Source organism: Mustela putorius, unplaced genomic scaffold, assembly GCF_011764305.1.
Source record: "Mustela putorius furo isolate JIRA1106 unplaced genomic scaffold, ASM1176430v1.1 tig00003976_pilon_pilon_pilon, whole genome shotgun sequence".
NCBI classification, from domain to species: domain Eukaryota; kingdom Metazoa; phylum Chordata; class Mammalia; order Carnivora; family Mustelidae; genus Mustela; species Mustela putorius.
In genome coordinates this window covers 3,104,657-3,126,998 of record NW_025422118.1, presented here as the reverse complement: position 1 = coordinate 3,126,998, position 22,342 = coordinate 3,104,657, and the positions used below count along the sequence as shown (strand labels likewise).

Here is a 22,342-nt window from a genome sequence, read left to right as displayed (position 1 = left end):
CAAAGCAGAGTGGCATAGGTGGAGGAAAAGCAAAGCTTCAAGCACATAAGAAAACGTTTTCAGATCTTAGGAAAGATTTGAGTATTTTATCACAAAGATATTGGGGTTGGGGGGATACATATAGATATCCCTGTGAAATTTCAAATTTTTTAGAATAAGAAGAAAAATTTTCAAGTTCTAATCAGGAAACAATAAAAAACAAAACTGGTTTACTTATGGAGTAACAGGATTATTTATAATAATAAGTATTAAGAGGCAATTTAACACGCCTTTGAATAACTAAAATTAAAAAAGAAAATTCAGCATTATCAAGTGCTGATGAGGATATACACCAAAAGAGACACTCTTTCATTCTGCTGATGGGAATACAAAAAAATAGTACAGCTACTTTGGAAGATGGTTTGGCAGATTCTTAGGAAGTTGAATATAGACTTTCCATATGACCCAACAGTCACATTCCTAAGTATCTACCCAAGTCATGTGAAAATTAATGTGTGTGGAAAAGCTTTCATGTGACTGTTTATAGCAGCTTGATTCATAATCCCCCAAACTTGAAATAATCAGCCTGTCTCTGAACAGGAGAATAGTCAAATTCTCAGAGTACATGGACTGATTGTAGATTTTGAACTCCTAGTTCCCAATATGATGGTATTAGAGGGTGGGGCTTTGAGGAGATGAATTAGTCAGGGTTCTCCAGAGAAGCAGAAGCAAGAGAATACAGACCTAGAGAAGAAGATTTATTAGCAGGGACAGGCTCACATGGCTATGGAGACTGCAACCTGCAAATCAGGGACCTAGGAATGCTGAAGGCCAAGGAAGCCAAGAGTGTTAAGTCCCAGCCTGAGTCTGAAAGTCCGAGCATGGAGAGCACTGATGTTCCAAGCCAGGAGAAGATGGCTGTCTCAGCGTAAGCAGACAGAAAATCCATCCTTCGTCTACTTTTTTATTTTATCTGAGCTCTGATGGAATGAATGAAACCCACCCAAACTGCTGAACACGATGTTCTTTACTCAGCCTACAGTTTAAATGCTACTCTCCTCCAAAAGCACCCCCTCGAAGACACACCCAGAAATAATGTCTTACCAGTTACCTGGGCATCCCTTAGCCTGGTCAAGTCAGCACATTAAACTGACCAGCAACAGAATGTAGCTAAAGTGGTTCCTGAGTGCTCTCCTGCCCTCTTCAGCTACAATGTGAAGATACACCAGAAAGACAGCAGTGCACAACCCAGAAGAGGACCCTCCCCAGAACCCAGTCACACTGGGCCCCCAGCCTGATCTTGGGCTTCTAGCCTCAAAAATTGTAAGAATTAAATGTCCAATGGTTATAAGCCACCTAGTCTGTGCTACTTTTGTTATAGGTGCCCTGACTGGATGAGATACTGAGTTAGAGCCATACAACGGTATGCTACTAGGTGTCAAATGTATCTTGCTAAATGAAATATGTCAGACCCAAAAGACTGTATATTGTAAGATCCCGTCCAAATGACATTCTGGAAAAGATGAAACTGTAAGGACAGAAAACAGATCAGTGATTACCAAGGACTGAGGCGGAAGAAGAGGGTGGTTGGCTACTACAGGAGGAGTTTTTGTTCTGTGGGGTATTCGGGGTGGCGAAACCCATAGAATTGTATATCACGAAGAGTGAATTGTATGCAAATTTAAAAAACCAATTAACCAGAACTGGGGGGAATCTTGGGGTGGAATGTAGACTACAACAAATGAGTATGTGTTCCAGATGCGTGACATCATTTCATGGGGAGGAGTTGGGGAGAAAGGAGCTGACCTAAGCCATGGTGGGAAATGATGCTGTGGCTAGACTCTGTATGGCCAAACGGAAGAGGAACTGCACAGTATCACTATACTCCAGCTGGGAAACTGGTTTTCCTGTGGGGGTATGGTTTCACAATTCTGAAACTGCTTTATATGTATACTAGATTGAGCAGATAAATAAATGGATAATACTTTGCTGTCAGAGATGAAAGTTACAAATTGGCCAAAGGGGAATTTGAATTAACCTGCAGCACTGGATTAGAGTTGGAGACAGGAGTGTAAAGTCACGTTTAGCTTACGTATGTGGGTAAATAGATAAACGTATGTGGATAAATCAATATTATATGGATATGGATAAATATAATATGTGTGCACACCCATGCACACCCACACATGTCTTAGCTTTGTCCTGTGGGGACCTAGGAGCAGTGGAACCCAGGAGAAATGGGCAAGCCCCATGTGGGGACACTGTTCTCCAAAAAAGGAACAAGGGCTCCTTGGAGAAAGGACTGATTATAAAGTTGGAACAGGGCAAACACAAGGTGAACAATGTTACACTGCCAGGAAGTAAAGCAATGCTAACAAAGGGAATAGTTGGGGCATGTCAAATGGGACACAAAAGCCAACCTGAAAGAACCCCCAGTGGCCAATATGGAACAGCATCACAAGCAAGTAAACAAAGTAGCATTGGGTTATGATCCAAAGTATAAAATAAATATGTATCTGTCTATACTGGTATTTTTAAAAGATACTGTATGAATATTAATAAGATTTTAGAAAAAGGTGTTTAGAATCCAGATTTTAGTAATCATCCATGAGCACTAAAAAAAAGTATCAATCAAATCAAGAAATAAGAAAATACACTATCCAAACACTTTGTCTCAAATGTTCAGAAATTACTCTAGCATCACGACTCCAAATCAGAATAAAGGACTCAGGAAAGACAAAAAAAAAAAAAAAAAAAGAGTATTTAAGAAAGACTGCCAAATAATGAAATTAATGAAATATATGGTCAATTTTCTTGCGGGCGGGTAATAGTTACTTCTTAGTAGTCACTGCTAATGTGTCTGTGAAATAAAAAAGAATTTCTAAAATAGTTTGTGCATGCATGTGTGTGTGTATGGACATAGTCTTTTGGCCAAAGTGCATTAATATGATGATGGAGTTGAAATTATATATTTATTTTAAACAAGATGTTAAAAAATGTGGAAGTTGTGAAAGTAAAATATTGCTTAGTTCATCATGCATGTTACATAATAAATGAACAAATATATGTATATTTAACAACAGCAAGTTGAGAAGATTTGCCTCATCAATTATCATGACATAATATAAAACTACAAAAATTAAGATCAGATGATATGGGAGGGCAGCAATAAAAAGAGAGGACCACTGGATTGGCTATTTTTATCATAAAAATAAGTTCATTCCAGATAGATTAAGAATTTATATGTAAAAGACAAAAATTTAAATGTTATAGAAGAAAATTTAAAAGAATATGTACTTGGAGTAAGGAAGATTTCCTAATGACTTTGGGATATTTTTTTTTTAATTTCTTATTTTTTATAAACATATATTTTTATCCCCAGGGGTACAGGTCTGTGAATCACCAGGTTTACACACTTCACAGCACTCACCAAAGCACATACCCTCCCCAATGTCCATAATCCCACCCCCTTCTCCCAACCCCCCTCCCCCCGGCAACCCTCAGTTTGTTTTGTGAGATTAAGAGTCACTTATGGTTTGTCTCCCTCCCAATCCCATCTTGTTTCATTTATTCTTCTCCTACCCACTTAAGCCCCCATGTTGCATCACCGTATCATGCTTAGCGAAATAAGACTTTGGGATATTTTTATGATAGACTTAATTTCATTAAAAAGAGCCTCCAGGGGTGCCTGGGTGGCTATTGGGTTAAAGCATCTGCCTTCAGCTCAGGTCATGATCTCAGGGTCCTGGGATCGAGCCCCGCATCAGGCTCTCTGCTCAGCAGGAAGTCTGCTTCCCCCTCTCTCTCTGCCTGCCTCTCTGCCTACTTGTGATCTCTCTCTGTGTGTGAAATAAATTGCAAAATCTTAAAAAAAAAAAAAAATAGACCCTCCATTCATCAAAATAGACCATAAAGAAAATGAGAAGCCAAGCCATAAACTGGAAGATGATGTTATCACATATATAGCCAAGAAAAAGATTGTATCCTGGATATACAAAGTCTTGGAGATAAAATAGAAAGACAAACAACCAAGTTAAAAAACTGCTGTAAACATGAACATTTTACAAAATAGCAAACATGAATGACCAAGTAACATATGAAAGATGCCAACATTTATTAACAATCAGGAAAATGAAAATTAGAACTGTAATGAGATTGCATTTTACAATTTCTGTATTTACATTCCATCTTATAATAAAACACAAATATGAAATCAAGTTCATTACTTTAAATTCAGAAAAACATTAAGTTTATGACTCATTCTCTCCCTAACCATTTCATTGTTTTTTGTAGAAAAAAATTTCTGTTGCAAAGAGTATTTGTTGTCGCTGCTTATTTTTTTCTAAATCATTTTTTTAAATTATTTGTGTTTGGAAAGGAGAGCCCAGGGACTCTGGAATGTGCAAGAAATTTCCAAAACGTCTCTAACCAAGAGCCACATTCCCAAATCAGACTTTGTTCCTTTACCCTAAGATGGCACTATAGGTAACCAACGGGGCTTATGGCTATTGAACATCTGAAATGTGGTTAAGACAAACTGATGTGTAAGGTATTCACTGGATTTTGAAGATTTACTATAAAAAGAGCAAAGTATTTCAATATTTTATACTGACCATGTGTTAATAATATTATGGATATACTGATGTAGAAAAATATATTATTAAAATAAATTTCATGTTTCTTTTTAGTATTTTTTTTTAATGTCCCTGGCAGAAAATTTGAAATTACACATGTGGCTCTCATTTCTACCAGGCAGGGCTAACTTGAGAAAGCGGGACAGTGGACGGAACTACAGTAGTACCCTGGCTCAGTCCCTCGACTCTGTGAACCTGTGCTTATCCTCTCTGACTCAGTTTTGGCCTGTGCGTTTGGCGGAAAGCGGAACTTGACCTGGCCTGGGAAGTTTCTAGCATCCTGCCTCCGGAACACTTTAGTTAAGAGGCTTATAACAAGTACTCAATGAATAACTATTGTTAGTATTTTCTGGCTGCTTCCCGTTGAAATGCAACATCTCAGCAGCCACCCCCAACCCCATACACACAGGCAAGCACGTGAACCTAGAGCACATTGCTTTTGGGACTCTTTCAGAGCCAATTTTTAGAAAGAATAAACATGCTGCTGAGTGGGGAGTACAGACACGGAAGGGCTGCCCTCTAGCAGAGAGCAGAGGAAGGATTCCATGAGCTGCTGGTAGGGAGCCCGGGCGGGAGGAGCAGCGGGTCAGAGGCTGCTCTGCCATGCCTGGAGCTTAAAAGGATACAAGATGCCCTTCAGCAGATGAATGGATAAAGAAGATATGGTCCATATATACAATGGAACACTATGCCTCCATCAGAAAGGATGAATCCCCAACTTTTGTGTCAACACGGACAGGACTGGAGGAGATTATGCTGAGTGAAATAAGTCAAGCAGAGAAAGTCAATTATATGGTTTCACTTACTTGTGAAGCATAAGGAATAACATGGAGAACGTTAGGAAAAGGAAAGGAAAAGCGAATTGTGGGAAATTACAGGGGAAGATGAAGCATGAGAGACTGTGGACTCTGAGAAACCAACTGAGGGATTTGGAAGGGAGGGAGGTGAGGGATGAGTCAGCCTGGTGGTGGGTATTAAGGAGGGCACTTATTGCACAGAGAACTGGGTGTGGTGCATAAACAATGAATCTTGGAACACTGAAAAAATAAAAAAAAATTAAAAAATTTAAAAAAGATACACAAGACATTCGCCACCACCTTTTGTAGCAGTTAAGGACCCCAGAGACAGGAAGAGCTGGAGCTTGGTTTCTAGAGCTGGGGCAGCCATGGGAGGAAGAGCAGAGGTGGGGAGAGCAGAGGCGAGCAGAGGTGGGGAGGGGGCGTGCCAGGAACCTGCAGTTCCTTGTTGGTCGGTGCCAACGAGGACAGGCAAGGCTATTCCAAGCAAAAGTGAGAAACTGGTCCTTGTGTAGGCAGGGTGACTTGTGGGCAGGGTGTGACTTAATATAAGCTGTTCGCTATATGCGAAGAACCCTTTAAGTCAGAGATCCCCTGTGCCCAGCCTCAGCCCTGCAGCTGATAATGTGTGGGTATTGCCTTTAACAGATGCCCCTCTTGAACTGCCAGTTCCTCCAGAGTTACCGGGAACAGCGCCTGGCCCACTTGGTTCTGAGCTTAATGACCATGGGCTACGTCTGGCAAAGAGGAGAGGCACAGCCCCAAGAGGTAAAGGACAACCAGATGCCCACCTTGTCTTCTGCCTGTTCTGCTGCTCCTGGAATACACTCCCCGTTTGGTCTCACACTGTTTTTCCGAAGACAGTTCCCTTCTTGTTCTTTTATCTGGCTATCCGTTGGAAGAAGGACAAGTGGCCCACTTCAACGAAAGAATTTTTTTCCTTAAGAAACTAAGTGTTTTTTCCTTTTTTAGAACTTGTAGCCATTTCTCCCTTTCATTAGCTTTCACATCTGTTTTCTTTCTGGCAATAATGCTTCCCAATGCATTGAAGGCAACAACTGAGGTCTCAAAGTACTTAACGATAGCTTACCTCTTAGGGTATTTTGTCTGCCTCTGCACTACATTATCTCTTGATTTTCACAATCCCATAAGGTACGTGAAATTCTACTGTGCCCATTTTATGGACAGCTGAGGACTACAGAAGGTAAAGTCCCTGTCCAGGGTCAGAGAGCAATTGAGGGTAAAATCCAAGTCCATGTTCAGAACTTCTGATTCACCAGTGTAACCTTCTTTCCCTAGAGGCACTCATTGACATGAACAAGATTAATTTTAATTTTTAATTCTTCTTTCTTTCTACTGATTACTGGTCTCTTAATAATTTATTTAATTCTCTTCTGAATCTTGACTTCACATTTTATGGTTTCAACCTGAAGATTATAACGTGAAGTCTCTGAGTTCCACGAAGCAGTAGAAAAGCCTACTCCCTTTCATTTTGCAGAAGTGTCCCTTTCCCAGGAATCAGAGTTAGCACTGTTCTAGTACTTCATGTTCACTGAGCAGCCCTGGCCTATTTGGTTTGCTTGATTGATCTTGCCTCCTTCTTACAAGTAAACATGAGAAACTGCCCATGAGAAAAGGAAGGGAGGCTGAGAAAGGAGAGAAGAGTTGCTTCAGAGTTCTTTGGTTTTTTTTTTTTTAAAAGATTTTATTCATTTATTTGACAGAGAGAGATCACAAGTAGGCAGAGAGGCAGGCAGAGAGAGAGGAGAAAGCAGGCTCCCTGCTGAGCAGAGAGCCCGATGTGGGGCTCGATCCCAGGACCCTGGGATCCTGACCTGAGCCGAAGGCAGAGGCTTAACCCACTGAGCCACCCAGGTGCCCCTGCTTCAGAGTTTTTAAATGTCAAGACATCTTAATTTGTTTTTTTAATTGTGTGTCTGATATAAGAAAGTTTGAAATCTAGGCACACTACCAACCATTCCACTAGGCTCCCCTCCCCTCTTGTGCTCTCCAAACCATAATCATATTAAAGAATTGGAAGAAATGGGGCCATCTCATCTCTCTAAGTAGATCTGAGCTCTGGGAGAAGAAGGACTCTCTAACTTCAAGGTCTGTTCTTGTAGTTCCAGATGAACAGGGAGCCCCTGTCCACAGTCTCAGATCATCTCTTTCTCTGCATCTCATCTTTTAACTTTTCACTGAAATACACTTCCCTTCTGCACTGCCCTCCTCATTCCCTGATTCCCAAGGGACTCTTTAAAGTTCTTTTTTGTTTTCTACCTAAAAAACAGTTCTGTCCCAAGTCTAATCTAAAAATCTAAGGAAAAGCAAAGGCAGAAGAGGGACTCCTTTAATTGAAACTTTTATCTTAGGAGGAAATAAAAATGGAAGTGGGAGATAGGGAACATGAGAATGTTCTTTTCAATCTAAACTAATTTAGCCTTGTCTGCAGTTAAAAAAAACCCCACAGACCTCCCCATAGATTCTGGACTTGTGGACAGATAAGTTTCCTTGGAGCAGTCCTCAGACAACTTAGGGGTTGAAAGGGAACTGTCTTGAGGTGACTTACTTACTTGAAGTTATTATTGGGTCTGACTTACGAAATGATGGACAGAGTTGGCTGCCACACAGGATGAAATGTTCTATCATCCCCATAACTCTTCCCGATTGACACAAAAACACACACATGTGCGTGTGTGTGTGCATACACGCATGTATATATGTGTTTGACATCTTATACATATAAACATATATGCTTATATGCTGTAACACATATGTTACATATATGTTATATATGTGTATATATGTTACAGCATATAAACATATATTTTTACAACATCAACATCAACATATTGATGTAGTCGTCCATGTCTATAGATAAGTAGATAGATACATAGATTTTTGTCCTGCTACTTATCAACTCAGTCCCCAGTTCATGCTCAAAACATTTAGTAATGCCCTTTTTTGCAGTCAACTTTCAGAGATTATTTTATACTGTAACTCTATGTACGTGCTTCAGTTTTGTAATATTCATATAAATTTCAGCTTGTATTTATAAACAATAGATCCACTAGAGTAAACAGAAAAAATATGAGAGCAAAGTGTGCGTTTACAGATCACTCAGATAATACCAGTTTTATTGCCCAGGTCCTTTCTCCACCACAGGATTGCTGGAATAGAGGGCAACCATGATTATCTTCTCTGCTGCATTTTTCCTAGAATATACTAACTGAATATTTTGTCATATCATATCATAGTCATATGTATCTGGATTTATCTATCAGCCGTATATTCCATCTATCATAACGTAATCGTATCTATCTGGATTCGTATCTAAAAGGTTCTGCCAAGAAACCTTGCCCTTCCCCTTGTCGAAGTCTCCAGAAACTTGGGGCTCCCTCCGATCCTGGTCCACTCAGACCTGGTACTGACAAACTGGACCCCTAGGAATCCAGAAAGGTAAGACGCGGAGTGAGTGCTTTGGATGTAAACAGACTGAAACTGAGTAAAGGGCAGGCCTGTGACTTTGACTCTCCCTGAAGTCAAGTCCCTGGCTTTTTCAGCCCCTTGCAATTAGAGATGTTCATATTTATTGTCTGCTTTATGGCTGTAAAGAAGGATGAACCTGAACTCAAGTTCAAAAATCACACGTCCCAGCAGTTTCACTCTGAATACATGGGTACAGGCTACATTTTTCTTGTTTGCTTCCATATCTCATCTGAATTTCTCAACTTGACCTTCAAGCTCCTGCTTCGCTCATACTTTCTCACCGAATTATCTCCTGTTTTCTAAGATGCCCTCTAGTCCTGTCAAATTAGGACCAGTGCCTTCAGTAAGTGATCATGATGTAGTTATCATAAATGCATGATTATGGGTGAATAAAGGTGAAACAGATAAACTGGATTGAGAATTTGATGGCTGATACTACCTCTTCTACCTATCCAGCATCAGTCCTCTGAAAGTTGGGCTGCGAAGTAGGTAGGCATCAGTCTAAAGAAGAAGTAGCACGGGTTTTTAGCAATCATTAGAGTGGGTGGAAGAGAGAAAGTATTAATATCCCTTTGAACTTTATTATCACAGCCAAATTTATTTCAGGCTGTAGATGCAAGAGATAGTGCTTTGTGACTTAATAAAATAGCTAAAGGGACATTTAGGTCAAATGCAGGAAGGTACTTCCTCAGCATAAGGTTTGTGGGTAACCACAGGATTTCAGAGGAGATGATGGGAATCTGTTCTAGAGGATTAAACACTTAACAAACAATGTAACTTTCTTGACTAATCTGTGTCCCCCTTGGAAGACACGAGGCCATCTCATCTCTCTAAGTAGCTCAGAGCCCTGAGAGGATACATTTTCCATACATATTAATAATGATCTTTGACCAATTCTGCTTTCATAATGAAATTGATGACCAATATTCTCATTAAAGCTGCTGAATCTGGCTCAGGGTTTTGACAGAAAAAAAAATAATAAATATACATGTAGAAATGATTCTGGCCAGGGCGCCTGGGTGGCTTAGTTGGTTAAGTGTCTGCCTTTGGCTCATGTTGTGATCCCAGGGTCTTGGGATCAAGTCCTGCACCAAGCTCCCTGCTCAGTGGGGAACCTGCTTCTGCCTCTCCCTTCACTTGTGAGCTCTCTTTCTCTCTCTGACAAATACATAAACAAAATCTTTAAAATTAAAAGAAAAACCTCATTAAACACACACACACACACACACACACACACACACACACACAAGTGAATTACCCCATTAAGAAAAACTAAGTTCGGACTTATTAAAAAAAGAAAAACCAGGAAGCACCTTGGTGAGGGGGTGAAATTCATCTAAGGTATGTGCTAAAGGTGAGTAAGAGTAGAAGAGTTATAACAGAAATGTGGGTTTGTGGTAATTACAAACATATAAAAGGAAGGAGATAATTTACAATGCTGGCCACTGGCTAAACGTTCTGGGGCTCCTGTAGGAGCTGAGATTTGGCTCCTTCTTTGTCCCAGTGACTTGAGGGAGAGGAAAACTTCTCCCTTCTTCCCTTTTAGGTTCTTTGGCTGATCTGATCATTAAATTGACATAAGAGAGGTTAATAAGAGAAAAATGTACATATGGAAGCCTCTAAAAATATGAGACTCAAACAAGTGACCCAAACAAGCAGCTTCTATACCTTTTAGACAAGAAAGCAATACAGTTGGGAAGACTTGAAAAAATGAAGGGGTTTGGACTTAGGGCAGCAAATTAGTGAAGGAGTAACAAGATGCCTTTCCTCAGACTTCTCAGCCCTGAATTCCCTACTGCAGGAGATAAGGACAGTTTCCAGTCTCCTGGTACAGGAAGGTACCTTTTGTGTAGCACATTTATTTCCTGCTCTCAGGGGAACAAAGGAGGTCAGAGTGTCCTACTTGGACCAGCTCTTTCTGAAGTAATGCGAGTTCAAATAAATAATGTGCCCAAGGGGGCATTTCGGGGTGGCATGTTCTGCTCACAGTGTAGTCACTCCCTGTGACATCCAAAGTGTGCATGGGTGTGTGTATGCTGTAAGTGCATTTGCACACAGACGTGCATGCCTGTGTATAAACTGATAAGCAGCTTATAACTGTATAAACAGCTTATAAACTGATTTGTCCTTTTATTTTCTTTTTCTCTTTGGGGTTGCCTATACTGAAGACCCATGGAAATTGGGTAAGTTCTCAGAAGTCCTTCACTCACTTTTGAATCCATACAAACTCATAGCTTACAAATAAACATAAAAGAAAGCATACCAGTTTTTAGGTAGGGTATGTAATCTAAAAATGCCTGAAAAAAAGACTGGGAGGACATGTACCAAAAATTAACAGTTCATAGTTAATGGTGGTGCCTCAGCTTTGTAAGGATTAGGGGATTAATTTTCTTTGCTATGTTTTCTAATCTGTGTATAATGAAACAAGTAAAGTGCAATGCAAAAAAAAAAAAAAAAGAACAACAATAAAAAAAAAAAAAAAAACCTTACCAGTTTTCTAATTTCCTGTGATTCTTTGAAGTTTGAGGATCTGAAAAAGATCTTGGGTCTCGCCATAAAGTCTGTGAATGGCCAAATGGCAGGCCGTTCAGAAGAATGCCTTTGAAATGTCTTGTTTTGCACGGACTGGTGCTCATGGGCCAGAAATCCTCAGTCTCCTCTTTACCCAAAGAGCAAAATCAGCCTCTAAATGAACCAAACCTCAGCTCATGAGGGGGTTCAGTATAAAAGCTGTAGCTCAGAAGAGGGAGGCTGGAAGGGCAAAGATGCCACTTTCCATGCTAGTGACCCTGACCGCATGGTGGAGTTCCTCACTTATTTTTCTTCAATGTTTGTTTTTCATCTCTTGTCATGCATAAGAGGTTAGAGGGAGACGTGATTAATGGATGAAGTTTTCAGTTTTAGAGACTGGATTGACCTCTGGGATATTTGAATCTATGTGATGACTGCTCATTTAAAATTGATCCTTGTATAACAGTCTTTCTGTCATTTCACTATAATATAGCACTTGCGGAGGGGGGGTGGTGGGCGGGCAAGAATCACTGATGAGAAAGAGCTCTAGTCTGAATTAGGAGATCTTCCTGCCCTGGTCCAGTGACTCATTAGCGACATGACTCTGGGGAAACCATCATGCTTCTCTGGGCCTTAGTTTCAGGTCTAAAACAGGCACAGGGAATTAGCTCTGGCCTGTGGTCACTATAGCTCTGGGACTCTCTGCTTCTGATGGGAATGATGTGATGAGCCCCAGGTTGGCCCGGTGGATAATCAGCAGTTGGAGGTGGATGCTCCTCTCCAGGGCTGTCCTGTGGAGCCCTGGGGATTTCTCTCAGAGTCCATTTGCTCTCACGGTTGTCTGACTCTGAGGAGGCCTGGGGGCTCTGCGCCTCGCTGTCTCCAAGCCTTGCTAACCACGTGGTTATTTCCTTCCCAAGGAACTTGGACATCATTGTCTCATTTCCTGGGGGAGAGAGTCTGCGTGGCTTTATACTGGTGACTGTTTTGGTGGAGAAAGCAGCAGTACCTGGGATTAAGGTATTTTCTCCACAGAACTTTTTTTTTCTTCTAAATGAGAAATTAGTGCGAGCTTTACTTCCTACCAAATCCCTTTCCCTGTGGTGAACCAATCAATACAGATGAGCACAGACTTTGTCCTAGTTGGTTTATGTCTGAGAAAAGAGGTCTGAATTCTAGCCCATGAAGAAACCTGCCATTCATCAACAAAGGTAAAACTCGGAATGGTCATTTGTCCATTCAGCAGACAAGTCTAGTTCTAAGCAATGAATGTCTCGTGGAATCAGAGAGACACTGTTCTGGTGCCCACAGAAGCTCACCATCCAGGGGAGGAAGATGGACCGATGCACAGGGTAACAAGAAAAAAAAGTCAGTGTTTCATGAAAAGACATCTAAAACCTAACCCAGACTTGTAGGGTCAGGCACAGGGAAATGAGAGCTGGAGTTAAAACTCAAGTGCTGTACAGAATTAAGCAGGAGGTGGGAATAGGGGGTTCCTCCTGGTCCAGAGAATGGTTATGCAAAGCCTCAGAGGTCAATGAATCACCACTGAGATCTCCTCGCCCCAGGGGTTTGCAAACTTGAACTCCTTCAGGGGTCAGGCAGGTACTGGAAAGGTCAGGTGTAAAACAAAAGTAGGTGAAGTGGCTGGTGATCAGCAGATGTTTTGTGCCTTACCTAAAGACACCTAAGTGAGATTTGTGTCCTTCCTCTCCCTTGCTTATGTCTTCCCTGGTGAGCATGCTCTGAGTGCTTGCTGTGTCCTCAGTGGAGTGAGCAGATTGTGGTACAGTTATTTTGACACCTCTCTTGCCCTCTCAGAAGTGAAACTGTATGGTTACTCTATTTCTCATTCCTGTGTTTTGTTCACTAAAAGACGCGGAGTGAAGTATTGGTCTTCTAGATGTGGCTTACATTAGGTGGAGACTGCTGGAGACAAGGAAGGCTTCCTGATGGAGGGGACTCCGAAGCTGAGGGATCTATAGAGTCTGATTTTACGTACAAAAGAGGTCAAGAGTGAAGGTGCCTCAGTCCAAGATCACAGAAGGAGCAAGCAGAAGTAGAAATGATCATAATGTGAGATAAATCCAGAAGAAGGAACAAAATTGATGGGGTTATGTCCTTGAGAGTTACAAGAAGTAGCAGCCCATGGGAAAGGTCCAGAAGGATTTAACTAGGAATCTATCTGGGAGGTGCCCAGAAAGATTCTGGCTCTCAGGAAGACCTCACAGCACATTTAGATCAGGAATGGCCCCCAGGGAGCCCTGCCAAAGAACCCAGCAGTCGGAGGGGTGCCCTTCCTTTGGATTCCCATAGCTCTGCAGCTCACTCCCCCTCAATGGACTGAATGATAATGAATTAAGAGAATGAATCTCCTCTTTAGGCACTCATTCAGGGAGTGAATGCCATCTTGCAGCGCAGCCAGAACTCCCTGCTCCAAGCTCTGCAGCAACTGAGACTCTCCATTCAGGATATCACCAGAACCTTAGGACAAATGCATGGTATGAGGCTCCTGAAGAGAGAGGGCTCCACTTGGGTCAAAAGGGCCTGGAGATTTGGCAACATCCACAAAACAGTGTTGGTGCATTAGCTTTGTTTTAAGGCAACCAATTGTTCGTGCTCCTGGGAAACAATCTCTGTGGTTTCTTCTTCTAATTGACTACATATTTCTTTCCATGTCAAGGTCTTGTATGAAACTGGGGAGGGAGGGGTTTAGCACAAAGCATTGGTTATACACGCCTCTACTCAACAACCTTAGATTGGTCCAAGGGAGTTGGTGCCTTGTCTCTAAAGCCTCTTTGATTCTTTGTTCTGATGTGGGATCTGAGATGACTGACCTTGGCTTTGGGCCTTATCTGAGGGCCCTTGCAGTGCTCCTCCTCTGTGGCTAGCTTAGCGTTGAGTTATCCTGGGTGTGGACAGTTAAGTGGTCTACCCTTCCTGTGATTGATTATATCTTATTCTGATGTCGGCAGCTCTTCAACTTCCTCTGAAAGAAGAATTGAGAAAATGTAACTAGTGTGTGTTGAGGAAGGTGTGGGAGAGGGGTGTGATCTGTTTAACAAGGAGTGAGGATCTAAGTATCATTTTCCCCAATCACTCTTCACTGACAGATGGAGGGAATCCAGGAAAGAAGAGGTTTATGGGAAACAGGACGGGCAGGAGGGAGGACATAGGGTGGTGCCCAGCTTTATTACCTTCTATTAAAGGAGTAAATTTATTTGCCATCTCAGGTTCACGGCACAAGTGGAAATTCATCTGAAATCACCGCATGACGTATTATGTAAACGATACATTAATTTCAACTTCTTGTTTTATATTTCAGATTCACATTTCCTCCATTTCCTTGAATTTTAATTTCAAAGCCCTCCTGATCACATCAGGAGGTCTCCTGCCAAACAAGCTCTCCACCCTGAATGACATGGCTTTAAGCCTTGCCAAGGGACCCTGGGTTTATTACTCAGGACACCAAGACCAGGGCAGGCATTTTGCAGGTGTACTCAGATCATATGAATGAGTCAAAGTGAGGCCCTCCACCCCATCACAGTGCCCGTGGTGAGATGGCACAGCCCTGTCCATCATGGGCTTTCCTGGGGCCCCTTATCAGAGGCACTTACTTTTCCAGCCCGGGGCCAGCCCCACTACTCTCTTAACTATCATCTGTAGGAGGTTTGATGGCCCTTAGAAGTACCAGAGCCACTTCCCTTGTTTCCCCAAAAAGGCAACTTTTCCCACACAGACAATTTCTTTTAAAGGTTTTACCTGGGGTCACTGCGGTGAAATAGATGAATGCATGAGTCTGCATTTTTCCAACGCGATTCTGACATGCCTGTGGTCTGTGTCCTCGCATGTGATGTGGGCCAGCTCGGGACATGCCTGTCATCAACAGCATGCAGTGGAAGTGACCCCATGTGAGCTGAGAACAAGCTAGAGGAGGGGCTGTGACTGCCATGTGGTAGCCAACATGCCAAAATGCCACTCACTCAGGGCCCACGGTGCTGTGAATGAGGGCGTAGGAGCACACAGAGAGGCCACATGTAGATCATTCCCTTGGCCCCTGGCCGGGGAGCGAGTGAGCCTTGACATCTTTCTAGGTTCCCACCTTCGGATCATCCTCAGTCTTCAAGTCTTCCCACCCGAGGACCCAAACACTGTGAAGCAGAGGAAAGTCATTCCCTGTGTCCTGTCCAAATTTCCAACCCACAGAATCCATGAGCATCATATACTGGCTGTTTAATGCCACTGGCTTCAGAGTGGTTTCTTATGCAGCCATAATAAACAGAGAAATGAAATTATAAAAATAACAAATACTAGAAACTGCAGGATCAACAGACTCACACAGATGTGTTAGTCACTGTGTCTGGTTTATGGTTAATGACGTCTTCCTGCACGATCAGCAGAGCTCAGCTGCCCTTCTTCCCTCTGTTTCCTTCCCACCAATGGAGCTCTCCCAAAACTTCTTTCTTTCTGAGCTCAACTTTGGCAAGAGGTGTGGGCTCTACTCCCTTCCTCTATACGTACCTCACTGCCAGGCAGGACAGCCTGAAAACACGCCCAAAGCAGAGGAGAAGGTACTCTTTAAGCCAAGCAGAGAGAGCCAATTATCATATGGTTTCACTTATTTGTGGAGCATAACAAATATCATGGAGAACAAGGGGAGTTAGAGAGGAGAAGGGAGTTGGGGGAAATTGGAAGGGAAGGTGAATCATGAGAGACTATGGACTCTGAAAAACAATCTGAGGGTTTTGAAGGGGCGGGGGTGGGGGGGAAGTTGGGGTACCAGGTGGTGGGTATTATAGAGGGCACGGCTTGCATGGAGCACTGGGTGTGGTGAAAAAATAATGATACTGTTATGCTGAAAATAAATTAATTAATTTAAAAAAGAAAAAAAAAAAGACCACAGTTTTCTTTGCTGAGAACCCTTTGTCCAGCCCACATGTGACTTCTACCTCACAGCCTTATGGAATCCTCAGTCTGTTTTCACAGCCTGACTTTTTTAAAGGCAGAAGTCTGTACCGGCACCACACTAATTGCCTGTGCCCATCCCACTGCGTGGTTTGTGCTGCCAGTCGACCCTGGGCGCCTGGGGGATCCGGGCCTAGCGCAGCTTTACTTGGTGATTTGCAGAAATCTCAGCCGCTCTGAGTGTTGTGCTCTGTTGGAAGGCTAAAATATGTTCAGATTTCCAAGCATATCTGATTACACTGGCGTGTCTTTTGGCATGTTTCTCAGTAACTCTTGTTTTTAAGAATTAATTTCCTTCTTGGAACAGCTGAGGGATAAATTGCGTTCCAAAAAGCCACGGAAATTTTTACCTTATATTTCCTTCTGCATCAACACAATTTCTAGCTTCCCTGACCGATTGGTAGCTGTTAAGAATTTTTTCTTTAATACTACAGCAAGGAGTCAAATGTTTCCTTCTAACAGTTTGGTATGTGTTTAAATCCGGTTCCTAAATCAGTGAATTTGTGCAAAATGGTAGTGGCAACTTCAGGGACTGTCCCCATATGATTGGTCCATTTAATTTTGTCTGAGGGCTTTTTTTTTCCCCCTAATTTGAAAACCCACTTTGTCTAAAACCAATTGGAAACAAAGTTCTTGTTTCCAGTTTTATTTTAAATTGAAGCTTAAAAGTGGCGTGTAATTAGGACATTAGATTTGTTGAAAGCATTTTTGATATTTGTATAAAACAATTTATGATAAAGCTGCATATCCAGGTGCTCACCAGAGAGCCGCATAACAACTAAGTTTTGTTTTGATTTGTTTTGTTGTAACTGATCTGTTTTCATGCATTTATAGTCAGTATGAAAGACTGTCTGGATGTTGGGGCAGCTCTGTGCTTTGGGTCTATAATCTGTAATCACTAAATTCAGTATCTTAGATTTATATTTAGGTCTTAGGACTTTCTTGATGAAAGTTACTCCCCTTCCCTTCACAACCTACTGGTATTAACTGACTTCTGGAGCCAGAGCTCCCTGTGCTGTCTGCAGAAGGTTTTACAGTCAGAACCACGTACTGGTGAGACAAGCCTCTGCTGGCAATAAAAGCTGTCCAGCCTAAGAACTGCTTATTCAAGGGGCTGAGCCTGGGTGGCTCAGTGGGTTAAAGCCTCTGCCTTCAGCTCAGGTCATGATCCCAGGGTCCTGGGATCGAGCCCCGCATCAGGCTCTCTGCTCAGCAGGGAGCCTGCTTCCCCCTTCTCTCTCTCTGACTGCCTCTCTGCCTATTTGTGATCTGTCTGTCAAATAAATAAATCAAATCAAAAAAAAAAAAAGAACAGCTTATTTGAAAAAATTTTAAAAAAGATAATAAATAAACCAATCAGAAAATAAATTAACCCATAATTCTTCCTCTAGTAAATACCACAGGATAATAAAACCACTTGCATATTTCTAAAGTTGGCTTCTCTCGTGGATTATTTACACACGGTAATCTGGGATACCCTGGTCACCTGAGCCACTGTATTTTATCTTAAATCCAATTTAGTATGTCAATGCATCAAATCTAGAAGCATGCTGACACAAAAACAGTTCTCCAAATACTGAAGAGTACCATAAGTCTTCACAGAAGTTACAAGGAAGAATGTACATTGTATGTCACACATCAAAAATATCCAGAAATATACAATGATGATTATTGTTGCATATGGTTAAGATTCACTCAGATTTGCTTATATATTTATAACTTTTTTTTTTTTTTGCTTCTCCCTCTGACTCTCTCTTACCTGGCTTGCGCTTGTCTTCTCTCTCTCAAATAAATAAATGAAATCTTAAAAAAAAAAAAAAAACAACAACTTTACACTCCATCACACTCATTTCTTTTGCCACTAGGATTTCCTCTAGCGAGGGCCTGCTACTGGCAAACTCTCTCGTCTACCAGCTGCCAGATTCACTCCCATTCCTGAAGAGTATTTTTGCTAGCAGCTGTATTCTTTCAGATGTTGAGCAGATCACTATAATTTTGGTTTCCACAGTCACTATTGAGAAGTTAGATGTCAGTCTGTTACTTGTTTAGGGCAACCTATCTTTACCCCCACTGCTTGTGAGTTTCTCTTTATGGGTCTGTTTTTTCCCATTGTCCCATTTACTATGCGTGGGCTTCACTGTACTTCTTTAACTGATACGAATTGTCATTCTGGAAAGTCCTCTTTGGGGCACCTGGGTGGCTCAGTGGGTAAAGCCTCTGCCTCCGGGTCAGGTCATGATCTCAGGGTCATGGGATCAAGCCCCCCATTGGGCTCTCTATTCAGCAGGGAGCCTACTTCCTCCCCTCTGCTCTGCCTGCCTCTCTGCCTACTTATGATTTCTCTCTCTCTCTCTCTCTCTCTCTCTCAAATAAGTAAATAAATAAAATTTTAAAAAATAAAATGAAATAAAACCTGGAAAGTCCTCTTCAACTAGCTCCTTGTGGTTGTGCCTCGCTGTCCTCTGTCTTCCTACCACAGCTGTGACTCAGGAGGTTGGATCCCGCTCTATCGTCCTCCATGTCTTAAAGCCTTGCTGTTTTGTCCCATCTCTTCATTTCTCTGTGCTGCATTATGGATTAATTCTTCTGATCTAATTAATTCTCAGCTGCTTCCAACTTCAACTGTATCTTCAACCTGCTGCTGAATACACACATCCGATAGGTTATTGTCTCAGTTCCCAAAGTTGTATTTTATTATTTTCTAACCCATTCTTATTTTACAGTGTTCTGTTCTTTGTAGACATTTTCAAGCTTGTTTTTGGTTCTCTTCAGCATACTATGTATGTGTGGCTGATTTAGATTTATATGTGATGATTCTAATATTGGAAACTTGATTCTTGTTTCTTCCTTATTTCTTCTTTCCTACTGGTTCTCATTGCTGGCTGTCATGTTTTCTTATGTCTGTGCTTGCTTGTTTTGCTTTTCTTTCCCCTACCCTGCTCTCCCAAATATTGCTCATCATCCTCGAAACCTTGTTTGTAGGCAGTCTTTTGGAACTGGGGTAAAGAAATCCAGTTCTTCCTGGTTCTTGGGGACATTAACATTCTGGACTATCTTGAATCAAGTTCAGCAAGCGAGGGCCCAAGTACCAATCAGGCAATTAAATTTAGGCTGAAAATGTGCAAAAAAAAAAAAAAAAAAGTCACAGCTTTGCAGGGACAAGTTTTGTTTGTTTGTTGCCTTCCTATTTTGCTCAATGCCAAGGTAGCTCTGATTTTATCTCCTAGGGCAAGCAGTGGCAGGGTGGGAGCTCTCACACACACTGATGTTGAGATATACGCAGTTGGGACCCCAAGATTAATATGAGCAGGGTATCCTGTAAAATGTCTCATCATGGCTGGGATCAGGGTCTTACTTATGGCACATACCGCTCAAAGCTACCAAAACCAAGCCCCGGTGTACCTGGATTGGCAAATGCCTTCAGGGAAAAGTGGTTTTGCCACTCTAGTTTTCTGCCTCCCTTTCTGGGGGTTCCAACGTTCCCTTAGTTTTTTGCTTGTGTGTTCCTTGCTATTTCTTCAGCTCCTTGATGCCTTTAAGATGTTTGCATCTCTTATCCCTCTTTTTGGATTGTTTTTAGTGGAAGGAGCAGTCTGAGTGACATAGCACTCCATTACCCCAAATGGAAGTCTCTTTCTGGAGAATCGCTTGCGTCCCTTCCTTTCTTGCTGTTTCCATTACTTGCTTTGGACCTGGGTCTCCTCACCACTTGCCAGGACTCTGCAGCGACCTTCCACAACTCTTCTCTCATCTGCCCTTTTCCTAGTTTAATGCATTCTCTACACACAAGCTGGAAGTGCAGGTTCCACCACTCTTACTGCTAAAACTCTTCAGTTTCTCTCCTGGAACGGTGCAGGAAGGTAGCCTCCAGCCATCTGTGGCTACTGAACATTTGGAATGTGACCAGTGTGACTGGGGAACTGAATTTTAATTATTTATTTTAAACAATTGAAGTTGACATTTAAAAACGGAATCAATGTAAAATAGTTTTTTGTTACACAGCTTTATTACAGAATGGTCATATTTCACTTAATTGTTGAAAATTAAGCATCCAAGTTGAAATGCAGTATAAGTTTAAAATACTTTTTTTAAAGATTTTATTAATTTAACTATTTGAGAGAGAGAGAGAGAGAGAGCAAGGGGGGAGGCAAAGGGAGATGGGACAAGCAGACTCTGCACTGAGCAGGGAGCCTGAGATCATGACCTGAGGTGAAATCAAGAGTCAGGCTTACATGTGGGGTCCAGCCTCCCTATGTGTAAAACAAATTTTAAGTCTGTAAGCATATACAGAAAATTTTAAAAACTTATTACAAAAAACACATTAATAATTTTATATTGATTATCTTTTGAAATTAAAATATTTGGGGTGTTGTGGGTTAACTAAAATATAGTATAAAATATAGTATTTGTATTAATTTTACCAACTTTTGAAATATGAATACTAGAAAATTTTAAATTACATATGCCTATCACATTACATTCCTATTGCCAGCCCTACTTTATCCATTATTGTAAGAATAAGCCCAAAATCCTTAATCTGTTCTTCATGACTCAGAATGATCTAACCCCAGAATTTTAATTTCGATTTATCTTTACTTGACACCATGTTTCCTTTCACTTGTTCTGACACTAGCTTTTAGTTCCTGAAAAGCACTTTTTAAAAAAAAAAAAAAAAAGATTTTATTTATTTATTAATTTCACAGAGAGAGGCACAGTGAGAGAGGGAACACAAGCAGGGAGAATAGGAGATGGAAAGCTGGCTTCCCTATGAGCAGAGAGTCCAATGCAGGGCTTGATTCCACAACACTGGGATCATGACCTGAGCCGAAGGCATACGCTTAATGAATGAGCCACCCAGGCACCCCTTGAAAAGCACTTTTCTCAAGAGCATGCTATGAAGACACATGGATGAATTGTGTCTTTCCACAGTGTCAGCTTTATCCAGTCCTAAAGCAAAGTTAATCATGGTTGTAAATCAGGTTCAGGATTCCAAACTCAGTGACAATTCACCAAGTCATTAAACCTGGCTTCTTACTCAGCACCCGGGGCAGGAGAGAAGACAAGTCACACAACCAACAAGATAACAGAAGGGCGCAGGCAGTGAAGGTACCAAACCCAAAGTCAGTCTGTGGGCGTGTGGTTGAGATAAAGCCTTGGTCTCCTCTGGGTCCACACTGTGCTTTTAACTGCTCCTCAGGTTCCAGCAGTATTCGCAGGAACAGGGCATCTCTAGGGGATAAGGATCTTGGTTCTGTTCCAAGATCACTGAGATCAATGGGCCAGAGCCTTGGGGGCAGTTACCTTCTGAAGTGGTTGGACAGAATGGGGTCACATCTGAGGAGTCTGAAGGTTTGCGGTGAAATTCCTTACCTTTTGAAAGGGATTAAATCAGTTTGGGGTCTCTGCAGACCTCCTCTGGTTCTTGGTGATCAGTTCTGGGGATCAGCTGACGTGGGTGCTCGCGCTATCTCCTAGCTGCAGTACCTGAACTGCTCCCGTCATTGCTTGACACAGGTCCCTGCTTGACGCAGGAGACTCCATTTTGCTCTCTACAACTTTCTTCAACTTCAAGGCTAGTTTACACAGTATTCCTTCTGCTTCATACATTCTTTCCTATTCGCCCTCTGCCTGGTTCACTGCTGCTCCCATAAACATCAGGGTTAAGCCCTGGAGTCATCCAGGCATATGCAGCCACTTACCCTCTGCCAACAATGCTACCAAGTCTGGGCAAAGGGGAATGGGCTAGAGCAGTCACAGCCACAGAAGAGATGAACCACAGACATCAAGGAAAAGCACGAAGGATTGGCAGAGTGTAGGTATGATCAGAGACAGAAAGAGGAATCCAGGAAGTAAATATGATTTCAAAACTGTTAAAAAAATAATCACAATGCCTCTGGCAAAGACTTGTCACTTGGAAGATTGAATCAAGTTCTGCTTGATGGGTTGACTGGTTTTCAAAGTAACTAG

General features: G+C 41.8%; 1 protein-coding gene across 2 annotated transcripts in view; it reads left to right on the top strand.

The window, feature by feature from the left end:
* Positions 1-22,342, top strand: part of IDO2 (indoleamine 2,3-dioxygenase 2) — a 54,269-nt gene that overhangs the window by 17,401 nt on the left and 14,526 nt on the right. The window contains exons 3-7 of one of the 2 annotated variants that reach the window (XM_013048536.2): positions 6,059-6,178; positions 8,751-8,869; positions 11,068-11,082; positions 12,331-12,430; positions 13,794-13,911. In XM_013048536.2, coding sequence (XP_012903990.1) covers positions 6,059-6,178; positions 8,751-8,869; positions 11,068-11,082; positions 12,331-12,430; positions 13,794-13,911 — 472 coding nt within the window. The remainder of the gene's footprint in view (positions 1-6,058; positions 6,179-8,750; positions 8,870-11,067; positions 11,083-12,330; positions 12,431-13,793; positions 13,912-22,342) is intronic. The other variant, XM_013048537.2, reaches the window with a different exon arrangement.